This window comes from Podarcis melisellensis (genome assembly GCF_964234715.1).
Source record: "Podarcis melisellensis genome assembly, chromosome: 5".
Classification (NCBI taxonomy): Eukaryota; Metazoa; Chordata; class Lepidosauria; order Squamata; family Lacertidae; genus Podarcis; species Podarcis melisellensis.
In genome coordinates, this window is record NC_138537.1 from 89,927,118 (window position 1) to 89,943,022 (window position 15,905).

Here is a 15,905-nt window from a genome sequence, read left to right on the forward strand (position 1 = left end):
AACGGCGTTTCCGTGTGCTGCTCTGGTTCACCAGAAGCGGCTTAGTCATGCTGGCCACATGACCCGGAAGCTGTACGCCGGCTCCCTCGGCCAATAAAGCGAGATGAGTGCCGCAACCCCAGAGTTGGTCACGACTGGACCTAATGGTCAAGCATCCCTTTATGTATACCACCTTTCTATATTGCTATACCCAAGGCAATTTACGAGCTGAAGAAACAACAAAATAGACAGCAAAGGTCACACGTCATAACAATCTGATCCAATACAAAAAAGTCACAATAATTTTAAAAGAAACAACTTATATCAAATAAGCATTATTCAACAATCCAATAGAATATAACAGCAAATGGTGAAATTAAATACCAGCAAATATTAATCAGTTGACGCTTATTACAATGAAGAATTGCTAATCAATAATCAATAAAAATAACAGCAAGTCGCAATGCATAAAATACCACAAAACATACAAAACCACGTAAGAGGGTCAAATTGAGAAACAAGGATGCACAACTTATAAAATTATTATTTTTAAATATCCCTGAACGCCTCTTTTTTCTTCCCAGCTCTGTTCTCAAAATCCTGGTTTGGAAAAGGCTTCTAGGGTAAGGCAGGTGGAAAAAGCCATTGCCTGATGCACAGCAGAAAATCTCTCTCCCCTTACCAGCTGAAAGAAACATCCTCTGAAATAAATTCCATGCAGCTGCGGCAAATGAAACCAAATTCCACAATGCTTCCCAACTTGGCCCTGACTTTTTGCTGCAAGTAGCACAAACATCTTAGCATTGCTCTAACTAGAATTACCAACAGCCCACTATTCCACAAGCCCTACTGTTATTTCTTTATCCAAACAGGTAATTTGGAAGATTGAGGAGAGGGGACCCCCCTAAACTGTAGAAATTAATAAATAGTAGGATTTTGGTTACTTGGGATGGGAAGGGAGAAATACCAGCTGCAGAGAAACTCTTAGGCTAGCCTGTGCAAAACAGCCTGACCAAGCTAGAACCATTAAGAGCCATTTATATAGGGCAATTAGCGACGCGGGTGACGCTGTGGGTTAAACCACAGAGCCTAGGACTTGCCGATCAGAAGGTCGGTGGTTCGAATCCCCATGACAGGGTGAGCTCCCGTTGCTCGCTCCTGCCAATCTAGCAGTTTGAAAGCACGTCAAAGTGCAAGTAGATAAATAGGTACCACTCCGGCGGGAAGGTGAACGGCATTTCCGTGTGCAGCTCTGGTTCGCCAGAAGCGGCTTAGTCATGCCGGCCACATGAGCCAGAAGCTGTACACCAGCTCCCTCGGCCAATAAAGTGAGATGAGTGCCGCAACCCCAGAGTCAGTCACGACTGGACCTAATGGTCAGGGGTCCCTTTACCTTTATATAGGGCAATTGAGAGCCATTGGCAATACAAGAGAACTGCCTTCCCTACTTTCCCTGAGGTGTGAACAGAGACTGGGTGGTTGGAAGGTTGTCAGGGTGTAGGTGATAGGAAAATAATTGCTAGCAAGGTGTTTTGTTAAGGAGGAAGATAGACTGGGATCCATCTTGGGCAGGCTGGCTGAAGGCTAGCTGCTCTGCTGTGGGGTACAAGCCCCTCTTGAAAAGACCAAGCTGTAAGATCTGGCCTCCCTCCATGCAGACGGAAGGTGCAGATAGGTGAAGAAACCACATTTCTTAAAGCTACGGCAGTCTCTGCCATGTCTCGATTCTCAGACCCTGGGTGAGTGCCTAGAACACCATGGGCTCTTGCCACCGCTCAGCAGAGAGAGGGAGGTGGCACCCAACTTTTGTAACAATACAGTTATTCATGTGTTTGCTAGCCCTGAGTTTGCTTTCTTAACTGGTGACAAAGAGGCTATGCAAGGTAAACCTGGAACTGCTTTTAGTGCCTAAGAACCAGGAAATGAAACCCATCCAACCGTTTTTAACAGCCCACGGTGGAGCAAAGTGCATTTGATAACTGTATACAATAGGCGTAAGCAGAAACAAAACTGTTTTGAGCAAATTCCCCTCTCAACCCTTCGCGTCAGCTGCTTCAGAAAGTCCAATATGGCTTCAGGAGGAGAGAAGAGAAAACTTTGGTTTCTTTATAAACTTCAGAAGTTTATAAAATTAGGCACGGCGTGGGGGAAGGAGATAGAGAAAAGTTTTTCTCTTTGGGGGGAGGGGAAGGGAGTATGCATGTATATTCAACTGCCTAATGGTGTCTTTGTCTCCCAGAAGAGTGTAACCGCAGAGATAAGAAGAGTTGTTCTGTTGTCTGGAGCGGCCACTTCTCCTGGAGAAGTGGAGCCCAGCGACAGAATCACACAGCTGTACTGAGGCAGAACCGGGTGTTGAAATTTTGCAACCCTAACAATTTTGCACCCGGGGCAACTGTCCCTGTTGCCCCCACATGCTACGCCAATTGCCATGCTTAGATTATCTGAGCATGTTTACGAAGGTTCAGGTTGCAAAAGATGGAAGAAGTGCAATTACTAGTGCTACACCATTGCAAGTTTGGTTATTTCTGTATAAGTAGCCATAAAACAAGTCTGGGAGGCAAGAGTATAATCTGGCCAAGTTCATCCCTGCAACACACAAAACCCAGCGATTTACAACCAGGCTAAGCTGAGAGGTCAGTCATTTTTTGTGCCGGTCTAACCACTACCAGTCCACCTTAATGGGCTCTTTCATAGTACATCACTTTGGGTGGTATTCACCTAAACCAACCCTAATCAATGAAACTTAAAGGTAAAGGTAAAGGGAGCCGTGACCATTAGGTCCAGTCGTGACCGACTCTGGGGTTGCGGCACTCATCTCGCTTTATTGGCCGAGGGAGCCGGCGTACAGCTTCCGGGTCATGTGGCCAGCATGACTAAGCCGCTTTTGGCAAACCAGAGCAACGCACGGAAACGGCGTTTACCTTCCCGGCAGAGTGGTACCTATTTATCTACTTGCACTTTGATGTGCTTTCGAACTGCTAGGTTGGCAGGAGCAGGGACCGAGCAATGGGAGCTCACCCCATCATGGGGATTCGAACCGCCGACCTTCCTAGCAAGTCCTAGGCTCTGTGGTTTAACCCACAGCGCCACCCGCGTCCCCAATGAAACTTAGCCATGTCCATTAATTTAAGTGGTTCTACACTGAGTGAAACTTAACTGAATACCACCCTTTGCCTCTAGAGAAAGCTTGCAGAGCTTTCAAAAAGCCCTGCAGAGAAATGGATAGCTCTGGCTAAGAGACACCCCTTTGTTGACTTTGACCCTCCCCAGCTCAGGAAATTCCCTGCGCTTCTTTCAGCCTCCTGCCTTTGGAAAAAGAGATAAAATGTCTGCAAATTCTTAGTGTCGGGTTAAGGAGCCCAATGACACCCCATGTTAAGGGGAAATCTCGGTGCTACCAGCACAGACAGAAAGTACAGCAGAAAAGAATCAAGAAAGGCGGTTAATAATTAGCAAATCAGGATATGAGTATGTGGGAAGCATGGAGCAGAGATAAAGTTTTCAGGTGTACTACAGCCCAGCCTTCCTACCTCTCTGCCTTTTGTCGCCTCTTTCGGCTTCTATGATTGGTAGTAGCGCCCTGTGTCTGCCTTTGGCCACCCTCTTGCCACGCTGCTACAACCTGAACTCTCACATACGTACTTTCTGTTCTCTGGGACGGCAGCTTGACAGAAGGCACCAGCCAGCAATGGAAGGGGAAATGGAGAGAGGGCAGGGCCGTTTGAACATACCTGGGCTGGTGTTTCGTTGGAGCCGGCAGCGCCTCTAGCCAAAGACAATAGCAGCATGTTCTGAGCTGCCGGTCATCTTAAAGTTCTGCTGTCTCTCTCTCTCCTATCACTTTCTACTGAGATTCACTTGACTAGGCAGTTGTGTGCTTATTTCCTGGCAAAAGCAGAAGTGGAGCGAAGGAGAGCCGACCACAAGCTCTGTTGGAGCGAAAATGCACGGCAAGGGCAGGGGTTGCTTGTCTGGTGGCGCTGGGGGGCGGGGGGACTTGGCATGTGGGAGTTTGGCGAAGCACCTGGCTAGAGATGCTGCTCTCAGTTGAGAAGCCCTTGCTTCGAAAGTTGCTTCTGCTAAGAACTCATTTACCTAAAACTTTCTGAGACTCTGCCCACCCACCCATTTCCACATTTTGACGTTTTGTGCGCACGCCACAGGCAGGGCCAGATTTAGGTTTGATGAGGCCCTAAGCTACTGAAGGTAAAGGGGCCCTTTATGGGTCCGGCTGTCTTTTGTCAACAACAAATTGTCGCTGTTTTCTTGTGCTGAATATGTGCTATATGGTAATTTCTGGACCTAATAGGTATCTAAAGCCATTTGCACATGTTGTCACGCAACCAGTCCATGCAGAATGTAGGCACCCTATACAGTGGTACCTCGGGTTACATACGCTTCAGGTTACAGACTCTGCTAACCCAGAAATAGTACCTCGGGTTAAGAACTTTGCTTCAGGATGAGAACAGAAATCGGGCAGCAGCGGCACAGCAGCAGCAGGAGGCCCCGTTAGCTAAAGTGGTGCTTCAGGTTAAGAACAGTTTCAGGTTAAGAACGTACCTCTGGAAGGAATTAAGTTCTTAACCCAAGGTACCACTGTATATAGACATGAGCAAACCAGTGATATTTTAGGGAGCAGGCTAGCAGGCGGGGCCCATGACTTACATCATAGGAGCCTACACAACATCAAACACTGTTGCTGTATGTAAGTTTTATTTTATTTTCATCTTATATTTTGGAAAGGTTTTTTTTCCCCGTTAAATTTTTTTGGGGCCCCCAAGAGAGTGAGGCCCTAAGCTAAAGCTTGTTTAGCTTATACGTAAATTTAGCGCTGGCTATGGGGTATGTGCAATGCTGCGAGTTAAGGTGAGCATGCCATGCGGCATGCACGCATTGCTGCTGCAGTTTTGGGAGGCTGCCCCCTTCTTTTTTATATACAGTGGAACCTTGTGTTACGAACTGTCCTCCTTGTGAACGCTTCAGGTTACAAGCTCCGCTAACCCGGAAGTAGATGCTCCTGGTTGCAAACTTTGCCCCGGGATGCAAGCGGAAGTCGCGCAGCAGCGGGAGGCGCCATTAGCGAAAGCGCGCCTCATCTTAAGAACGGTTTGGCTTAAGAACGGACCTCCAGAATGAATTAGGTTCATAACCGGAGGTAGCACTGTATAAATTTTTCATAAAATTTTCTGTTATACAATTTAAAATACTCATTTTAACATCCTTAAAACATCAATGACTTCTGCTATGTACTGAGATGAATAGGATCCAAAATGCAGCAGTCTGATTGGTCCTAGAACAATGTAGCAGTCTGATTTTGTCCACAGGAGCCACCCAATCCACCTCACAGATATTGTGGGGGAACTTCCATTCCTCTTCACCACTATGAGCTGAATAAAGAACATGAAATCCACTCTCGGCTCCAAGTATATTTCAACTTCCCTTCTTCTCCTTCCATGGTTCATTTTACATATCATAGATTCCTGCATATCTTACAAAAACTAAACGATCCAATATTCCATTAATACATCCATCAAACCTTATTTACACTGCTGAATTTATCTTAATGCTGCCAACGTTTTCAGGTGTACACAATTTCCCCTCATACATTCAATAAACATTTCCCAATCTTCTCTAAATGTATGTTCTTCTTGAAGACACCTTCGCATCTGGGCAGGCCTCATTTTGTCAACATCTTTTTAAAAATGCGGCACCGACAACTGGATATAATATTCTAGATGCAGCCAGAGTAGTCTAGAATATGGTGGAACCATTACTCCTCATGTTCTAGACACTATTCTTCTGCTGAGCCTTAGATTGTGCTTGCATTTCAGTTTATTTCATTTTGGCAGCCACATTGCACTGTTGGCTTATTTATTTACTTTGCAACGGCCCTGAGATCTGCGGATCTAGGGCGGTATACAAATTTAATTAATAAAATAAAATAATAATGAAACAATCATTTCTAGGGTTTACGGGGCAAGCCCACCAGGCCCAATGAGCACCAGCTGCCACTGCTCTCAAGTAACCTGGTTCTAAGCTGTATTAATCCTTATATCTAAGCTTTCCACGTTGGTGACACGCTTTTTAGATATGCATCATTTCGCAACACGGTCATTCAGTTTTACTAGCAAACCAGCGGTTAAACTGACCACTTTCCAGCCCCGGGAGGAGCACAGGGAGCTTTCATGTAACACACCTAAACACTGCAACCGACACACCAACATGTCGCGACACACAGTTTGGAAAGCTCTGCCTTGTGTGTTAGTTGTTGTTGTTGTTGAGTCGTTTAGTCACGTCTGACTCTTCGTGACCCCCTGGACCAGAGCATGCCAGGCACTCCTGTCTTCCACTGCCTCCCGCAGTTTGGTCAAACTCATGCTGGTAGCTTCGAGAACACTAACCAACCATCTCATCCTCCGTCGTCCCCTTCTCCTTGTGCCCTCCATCTTTCCCAACATCAGGGTCTTTTCTAGGGAGTCTTCTCTTCTCATGAGGTGGCCAAAGTACTGGAGCCTCAGCTTCAGGATCTGTCCTTCCAGTGAGCACTCAGGGCTGATTTCCTTCAGAATGGAGAGGTTTGTTCTTCTTGCAGTCCATGGGACTCTCAAGAGTCTCCTCCAGCACCATAATTCAAAAGCATCAATTCTTCGGTGATCAGCCTTCTGTCTGTTAGTACCAAAATCATTTCACACACACTCATTTGCTGTGGCCCAGGCAAAGCCCTGGCTTGATGAACCAGCAGTGTCTTCACCATTCGTGCGGCCCTATAACAACAGATGTCCCCTTGCTGTTGCCCCAGTATGAATGGGTAGATTTAGCGCCTTCTATTTTAAGAATGTGAGGTCATAGAAACTCAATCTTGTTTCACTTGTTCTCACTGATGCAGAAGGTAGGCTTGGGGCTATGAAGATTGCCACCTGGAAACCAGACCCTGATTCATTTATCTTGCCGGACAAAAGCCTGTTCGGTCTTTTTCTCCCAGTGCAACTGGGAGGAACTGGTATGCTCCAGCACCCCCCCAAAAGGCTCGCTGGAGTGGTCAGGGTAGGGGAGCCCAAACTCTCTGAGACCACTTTTGGGTGTGTATTTCAAATGAAACTAAAGTATTGGTGGCTCCGTTCTGTTACAGTGGAATCATGCAAATCTGCCTGCATCTGGAGGCGGGAGGCTGTAGGAGCATGTGTACTCACTGAAGCATTATGCGCAGGGGTAAAGACTGGTGTGGAGGCTATTTACACTTCTACGGATTTCCCCCTCTGCAATCTGGTGAATATTTTACCTATGAATTGCCGGAGCAATGAAGAGTCAAAGGGTTAGAGCAACCCACAACCTGCCCTTGTGTGTTCTTCAGATGTTGTTAGACACCAACTCCCATCAGCAATGACCGTTGGCCACATTTGCTGGGACTGATGGGAGACAGAGCCCTACAAGATCAGGAGTTAAATAACTCTCCCAGCAGAAGTCTGAGACAATGAAAGCAAATCCAAACCCCTCCGAGATAAGAAAACATCAAATGTGATCAATTGTGCTTCTAAGTCACAAGGATTTGGCACCCTGGTCCTGAATTGGGTAACTGTGCCCCTGAAGGACCAGGTGCGCAGCCTGGGAGTCATTCTGGGCTCTCGGCTGTCCATGGAGGCGCAGGTCAATTCTGTGTCCAGGGCAGCTGTTTATCAGCTCCATCTGGTACACAGGCTGAGACCCTACCTGCCCGCAGACTGTCTCGCCAGAGCGGTGCATGCTCTGGTTATCTCCCGCTTGGACTACTGCAATGCGCTCTACGTGGGACTTTGAAGGTGACCCAGAAACTACAACTAATCCAGAATGCAGCAGCCAGGCTGGTGACTGGGAGTGGCCGCCGGGACCATATAACTCCGGTCTTGAAAGACCTACACTGGCTCCTAGTACGTTTCTGAGCACAATTCAAAGTGTTGGTGCTGACCCTTAAAGCCCTGAATGGCCCCCAAAACTGGAAAACCCAAGATTTGCCCACACTGGAAGAATGGCAGACGCAACTGATGGACTATATGGAATTGGCGGAAATGACTGGCAGAATCCGAGACCTGGGAGAAGAAGTCGTGGAGGAGGATTGGAAGAAATTTAAGGACTACTTACGAAAACACTGTAAATTGTATGAATGTTAAGAAAGATGTAAGATTAGCAACAAAACGGTACCAATAAGTTAGTTAAAAGGAATATGAAGATAAATGTAATCAAAAGAAAAGATAAACTTTGGATAAATACTATGTTAAAATTAAGTTTTTAAAAGTCGGGAACTAAATTATCTAAAATTGGGCATATAATATTGGAAAATTATATTATAAGAATTGAAACAAGGTAATAAATTGCTGGATAAAGTTTGAGATTTTGGAATGCAGGAACGAGAGTTGCGAGGAAGTCCAAGGAGGTGAATGAAATGTGGATATTGAAAAATTATATGTTATTTCATATGTTCTCTTACTGTTTAAACAAAATTTTTAATAAATATTATTATAAAAAAATAAAATAAAGCCCTGAATGGCCCCCATTGTTCAGCCTGGACACTGAGGTCCAGCACTGAGGGCCTTCTGGTGGTTCCCTCCCTGTGAGAAGTGAGGTTACAGGGAACCAGGCAGAGGGCCTTCTTGGTAGTGGCGCCCGCCCTGTGGAACACCCTCTCATCAGATGTCAAAGAAATAAACAACTACCTGACGTTTAGAAGACATCTGAAGGCAGCCCTGTTTAGGGATGTTTTTAATGACTGATGTTTTATTGTGTTTTTAATATTCTGTCGGAAGTCGCCCAGGAGTTATTACAGTGGTACCTCGCAAGACGAATGCCTCGTAAGACGAAAAACTCGCAAGACGAAAGAGTTTTTCGTTTTTTGAGTTGCTTCACAAGACGAATTTCCCTATGGGCTTGCTTCGCAAGACGAAAACGTCTTGCAAGTTTGATTTTCAATGCATTCCTATGGGAATCCGTGCTTCGCAAGACGAAAAATTCGCAAGACGGAAAAACTTGCAGAATGAATTAATTTCGTCTTGCGAGGTACCACTGTATTATTATTGAGTAATCACCAGAACAAGGAGCATGAAATCTGAGCAACTTTGCTGAACTGGTTGGGGGACTTGGTCCAAAAAAAATTAATCTCTTGTTGGAAGCCACCCAGAGTGGCTGGGGAAACCCAGCCAGATGGGCAGTGTATAAGTAAATTTTATTTTTATTATTATTATTTTATTAGGTTATTATTAGCACCTGTGTGGGAGAACCGCCTACACCGCCCTAAATCCAGCACTGTGTTTAGAAAGGAGTGGAAGGTTATGAATAATTTTTGTAACTCAAAAAAGAAAGAGGAATCTGTCTCCAGCTTTAAAGAGCATTCATTCATCTTTTCTGAGGCAATCATGACATCATGTGGCCACATGGATTCATTACAAATAAGCTTTTTCTGAAAATTCAGGAGAAAGCGAAGTCCCTCAAACTCAGGTGTCCATGCAGAAAAAGGCCAAGGGGACCTGATAATCCTAAGAACAAATGAGAGTCACTTTCTTTATTGCACTTTTACTCGGCTTTTGGCCTAGTCCTCCTTCAAAACCCTCAAAGCAGGTTGAATGCCCCCCCCTTCTTGCATTGTATCCCGTCCAACTTAGGATGACTTTGAGTAGGAAACCCCTTTGTCATGTAGGGCAAGTAGTTTGATCTCGGAATCTGTCAGTAAAGCTTGTCGTTGATGTGGATCCAGTGGCGTAGCGTGGGGGGTGCAGGGGGGCCGGCCGCACCAGGCGCAACATCTGGGGGTTAGGTTTAGGGGGCGCAAATCCATGGGTTAGGGGGCACAAATTACTTGCCTTGCCCCGGGTGCTGACAACCCACGCTACGCCACTGTGTGGATCCAAACATAGTGATCTGCTCATTGCTGGAGACCAATTGGCTCTTAAGGACAATGCTATAGGACCCGCCCTGTGGAACGCCCTCCCACCAGATGTCAAAGAGAAAAACAACTACCAAACTTTTAGAAGACATCTTTTAGAAGGCAGCCCTGTTTAGGGAAGCTTTTAATGTTTAATAGGTTATTGTGTTTTAGTGTTTTGTTGGAAGCCGCCCAGAGTGGCTGGGGAAACCCAGCCAGATGGGCGGGGTATAAATTATATATTATTATTATTATTATTATTATTATTATTATTATTATTATTAGCTCAAAAGATGCTTGGCAAAGGAGACATCAGGTCCTGTGTGCATTTAAAGCCGTATCTCTTAAATTCTGCTTTCCAAAACAACGAGCAAACCAAAACACAGCTATTCTTCAAAACGTGCACTTATGCAAGTTTCGCAATGCAGTGCTCAAACCTGATGATGTCTATAAGAATGAATATACATTGTGACGGCCACTGCAAGAACCCTCCTGGCTCAAAGATGGAAAGCACAAGATATACGGCCTCAGCCCAGTATACCTGAAGGAGCGTCTCCACCCCCATCGTTCTGCCCGGACGCTGAGGTCCAGCACCGAGGGCCTTCTGGAGGTTCCCTCATTGCGAGAAGTGAGGTTACAGGGAACCAGGCAGAGGGCCTTCTCGGTAGTGGCGCCCGCCGTGTGGAACGCCCTCCCATCAGATGTCAAAACGATAAACAACTACCTGACATTCAGAAGACATCTTAAGGCAGCCCTGTTCAGGGAAGTTTTTAATGTATGATATTTTAGTGTTTTCTGGTTTCTATAGAAGCCGCCCAGAGTGGCTGGGGAAACCCAGCCAGATGGGCGGGGTACAAATAATAAATTATTATTATTATTATTATTATTATTATTATTATTATTATTATTATTATTATATACCAACCATCCAGGAGTGGCAGGTGAAGATGACAGAATTTGCAGAACTTGCCAAAACATCAGGGAGGATCCGGGACCAGGAAGACCAGAGATACAAAAATAACTGGAGCAAATTTATTGAATATTTAAAGGAGGACTGTAAAAATGTTAAGACTCTAGCAGGATTAGCATAACACCTTCAATGTACAATAGTATCAATGTGAGAATAATGTGTGCGAAGAAAAAAGGGGGTTAAATATACCAATTGCAGATAGGGAGGGGAGTCAAAACTCAGCAGAGTCAAAGAGAATGTATGGTAATAATATGGATTGTAGGAAAAAGAATATGTAAAGAAAATAATAAAAATTTACTTGGGGGAAAAAAGAATGAATATACATGGGGAAAGTGCATAAAAAATGAAGATACTGATGAAAATAACATACAGAAATGTATCGTGTCATGAACTGGCAGGACACCAAGGAAGGGGAAGATCCTGTTCCTATTTCTGATGGTAATTTGACCACATCAACTCCAGTATGACAACATATCAGCAGGCAAGCAAGCAAGCAAGCCACACGCCAGAGTGTGGGGCAGAAAGCCTGGTAACAGTGCTGGTTTACTATTTGCCAGGAGGTGATGGGACCAGTGGACATGATCTTCATTTTTTTGATGTTGAGCTTCTGACCATATTTTGCGCTCTCCTCTTTCACCCTCATTAAAAGGTTCTTTAATTCCTCCTCACTTTCTGCCATCAAGGTTGTGTCATCTGCATATCTGAGGATATCTGTCCCATATATATGATTTGAGCTTCTTAGCCGTGATTTTGCTACCCTTACTTCAACATACAGTCCCACGCCATATGCACAGAATATGATCATTATTATAATAACTGCTTATTTCTGCCTCCATGCACAGCTTACCTAGGTCTACACTGCCTTGCCGCGCATTCTTTTTCCAGGCTTGGGGAAATTTGTTTCTGATGCTTGCCAAATTATAGATTGTGTGTTTGGTAGAAGGAAGGAAGAAGGTGGGGGTGGGACCGGAGCATTCAAGTCCTTGCCCAGCCAATTAGACGAAGGACAGAGCCAGAGGAGGCCAGGCCTTTTGTATCTGTGCTCCGCGTGATTTATTGGCACTAATTACCAAGGCACTTAATGGCTGGTTCTGGATGGGAATTAATTCTGGCCTGGTGGATAAATAATGCACGATGGTTTATTTAGCTAAATGCAAGGGAGCAGAGAAGAGGCTGGTTGCAGGCAGGAGCTTGCGGCAGACAAACAGGACAAGAGATGCTGCGATGAGGGGATTCATCTGACTACCAGTAAGATGGGGAAGACGAGAGTAGGATGATGAAGACGAGGAGTAAATTGTACTTGCAATCGGGAGGGCTATGTTGAGTCCCAAGATAAAGCAAGCCAGGAGAGGTGAGTAGGGCTCGGATATAACATTATCTCCAAAGGTAGACCATAACAACCTAGCTTTCAAGTGTCATGAGATCAAAACAGGAAACTTTTCTGGCTCCTCATATCGCCAATACAAATTGTGATATTGAACGCTATCAGGGCGACCACGGCATAATTCTCTCGCTGCTCCAAAATTGTTTCTTGAGTTTTGAGAGGCAGGTAGGGATGTATTCATCCGAGGTAGAGATGTATCTTGTTTTGCTGATGCTTTAGAGAAGGAAACTCAGTGTTAGTGTGTGTGTGTTGCACAGCAGAAAAGGATCTTGTCCATTTTCAAGTGCAAGGCTTGTATTCCGGAACTGGGAGCAAGTGGGGTTTGCCTTGCTGCCTTGTAACTTTTATCTGCTCAGTTGTGCCTGTAAAGTTCCCTAGTAATATGTACTGTGTTCTCTTTTCAACTTAATGCCATTTGAAATATGGGTGGATCATGCTGCAAAAATGTTTGTAGAAATGAATGGATTGTGTCCCTTGTAAGGGGCATTCTGAAAAATTGGTGGTGAACAAGCGCCACAGATCTGCACATAGTGGTCTGGGCTCCCGATGTCTTTTGATTTTTCTCAAAGAGCTGTGAGGGGAGGGGAAACTTAGCTCAGGACCATGGCGTGGAACCTCGCATCTCAATATCCCAGCATGGGCAATGGCCAGGGATGATGGGAATTGTAGTTCGTCAACATTTGGACACCCACCCCTGCTATATCCCTTATGAAACATTCATTGTGATCTATTTAAACAAAACACAGCAAATAAAGCCAGCCTGCTCTGGAAGAAGCCCTTGAAAGAAGAGAAACCGAGATTTGCCAGCTACATGAGTACAGGAATTCGGTCGGCTTGTTACCACAGAGCTCTTAGCTCTCCACATCTTGATGAAACAGGCAGATTTAGAAGCTCCATTAGCAAAAGATATTGCCAGGGGGATACATTCTGCAGCCTTGGACTGTTGCTGATGCAGTTCTGCACTCGGCATTGATTCTGCAGTTTGTGCCTGAGTTATTTGTGCCATTTTCAGGCCGGCATTAATCCCCGCTGAGCCTCTTTTCACCTGTCAAAAAAAGGTAGCACAGGCAGTTTTCCGTAGCTTGAGCAATGGAAAGTCAATCTGTGCAGAAAGAAATGCAGGGTAACCTCCCCACATGCCTTCATATCTTGGCTTGGGCTATTTATTCATTCTATTAACTTATAGTCTTCAGTTCACTTTTCATTTAGAAACGTGCTGCTGATACTATCATAGCTTGACAGATGTGGGTGCTTTTCCTAGGGTGTTCTATGGCATTGTCACTGTGTCATTTTCCGTATTTAAAACACTCAAGGCCATGGGTAGGCAAACTAAAGCCCGGGGGCCGGATGCGACCCAATCGCCTTCTCAATCCGGCCCGTGGTCGGTCCGGGAATCAGCGTGTTTTTACATGAGTAGAATGTGCCCTTTTATTTAAAATGCATCTCTGAGATATTTGTGGGGCATAGGATTTTTTTCATTCTCTCTCCCCCCCCCCCCCATTATAGTCTGGCCCACCACAATGTCTGAGGGACAGTAGACCGACCCCCTGCTGAAAACGTTTGCTGAGCCCTGCGAGTCAAGGCCAACTGGCCCAATACTGAGTTCTTCTCAGAAGAACGACCCGCCAGGTTGGCTGGACTACTTATTCTCTGGGACTTTTATGAGTGCGTCATCGCTAGCCCCAAATATTGCAGTGTGTGTACACCTTTAATATCTCAGTCAGGCCTGAACTAGATGCGGCATGAAGTCATGCATATTCAACCCCTGACTTCCTTTTTAAAAAAAACCAAAAGCTGCAGCAGGAGACTTGGAAGCTATGAGTGCCATCTGTTCCATTTCCCTCTGTTGTTGTTGTTGTTTAGTCGTGTCCGACTCTTCGTGACCCCCTGGACCAGAGCACGCCAGGCACTTCTGTCTTCCGCTGCCTCCCACAGTTTGGTCAAACTCATGTTTGTAGCTTCGAAGACACTATCCAACCATCTCGTCCTCTGTCGTCCCCTTCTCCTTGTGCCCTCCATCTTTCCCAACATCAGGGTCTTTTCCAGGGAGCCTTCTCTTCTCATGAGGTGGCCAAAGTATTGGAGCCTCAGCTTCAGGATCTGTCCTTCCAGTGAGCACTCAGGGCTGATTTCCTTCAGAATGGATGCATTTGATCTTCTTGCAGTCCATGGGACTCTCAAGAGTCTCCTCCAGCACCAGAATTCAAAAGCATTTCCCTCTACTCTGCACAAAAGCCTAGGAAGAAAAACTGTCTGTTCTTGTGTCTCTTTTCTGCTTCTTACACCCTCGTAACACCACACTTAACAGCCCCTGCTAGCCAGAGAACTTTAATGCCTTGCGCGTGAACTTTGTGGGGAAAGCTGATACAATAACATCCAGCTTCCCCAATGCATGTGGTAAGAATTATTTATGTTTCCGTAAGACGGCTGCTGTTGAACATTCCTTCCCTGAATGAGAACGGCCTTGGTCCTGAATGGTCTGGCCACAGGAAGCATTTGCAGGCTGAAATCACGGGGCCCTCAAGGCTTCAACAACCCCCAACTTCAAACAACATCCTTTTGTGGCCAGGAAAAGGCCCACGGGGTCAGGCAGGGCTGTCAAAAACAGCCTGGGGTTGTGGAAGCACGAGCGCTTCCATGATTTCTGGTTGCCTTCAAATGCTTCAGTTACTGTGCTGGGACAAGGGGCAAATCTCTCCCCTACCTGGGCGTGCTGCCAACCAGACCACCACCAGTGGCAGGGAAGGTGGGGTGCCTTTGGGAGCACTGCCTTGGGGGTTTCTGATGCCCAGGGCAGCTGCCTCACCTCACCTTATGGGCTGGGCCTGTCTGGGACCCTCTTGCCCAGTGGCGTAGCGTGGGTTGTCAGCACCCGGGGCAAGGCAAGTAATTTGTGCCTCCTAACCCGTGAGAGAGAGTGAGTGAGCCAGGTAGGGGCAGAGAGCTGCGAGTGTGAGCACGCCCCCCCAGATGTTGCGCCCAGTGCGGCCGGCCCCCCCTGCACCCCCCATGCTACGCCATGCTCTTGCCCCAAGGTATCCCTGCAATGGGGACGTAGGTGGCACTGTGGGTTAAACCACATAGCCTAGGACTTGCCGATCAGAAGTTTGGCGGTTTGAATCCCTGTGATGGGGTGAGCTCCCATTGCTTTGTCCCTGCTCCTGCCAACCTAGCAGTTCGAAAGCACATCAAAGTGCAAGTAGATAAATAGGTACCGCTCCAGCGGGAAGGTAAACGGCGTTGCCGTGCGCTGCTCTGGTTTGCCAGAAGGGGCTTAGTCATGCTGACAACATGACCCGGAAGCTGTACGCCGGCTCCCTCGGCCAGTAAAGCAAGATGAGTGCCACAACCCCAGAGTCAGTCACGACTGGACCTAATGGTCAGGGGTCCCTTTACCTTTACCTTTATCCCTGCAATATGGTTTCCCTCCACACCAGCGGCTTTCCCAGAAGCCTCTCAGAAGTCACTATGCAAACCATTAGGAATTATGTTCACATGTGGTGGGGGTGTAAATATGTACATTTTTTTTCTGGTGAAGGGTGTTAACAGAAATCGCTGGGTTCAAGCTGACCAAAAGTCCAGAGGTAGCACTATTACCAATTTACGATTGGGTGGAAGGTTCGCAGGCTATGAAGGACTTGCTCACAAATTTATTGACAGCTGCACAAATTATGATAGCT

General features: G+C 46.1%; 2 protein-coding genes across 2 annotated transcripts in view; one reads left to right on the plus strand and one right to left on the minus strand.

Annotated features, from left to right (window-relative positions):
• Positions 1–3,862, minus strand: part of WDFY4 (WDFY family member 4) — a 194,022-nt gene extending 190,160 nt beyond the window's left edge. The window contains exon 1 of the mRNA XM_081911650.1: positions 3,714–3,862. The gene's annotated coding sequence lies outside the window, so the exon portion shown is untranslated. The remainder of the gene's footprint in view (positions 1–3,713) is intronic.
• Positions 3,863–11,894: 8,032 nt separating this feature from the next.
• Positions 11,895–15,905, plus strand: part of ARHGAP22 (Rho GTPase activating protein 22) — a 38,107-nt gene continuing 34,096 nt past the window's right edge. The window contains exon 1 of the mRNA XM_081911749.1: positions 11,895–12,192. Within this exon, the coding sequence (XP_081767875.1) occupies positions 12,159–12,192 (34 nt within the window). The 5' untranslated portion in view covers positions 11,895–12,158. The remainder of the gene's footprint in view (positions 12,193–15,905) is intronic.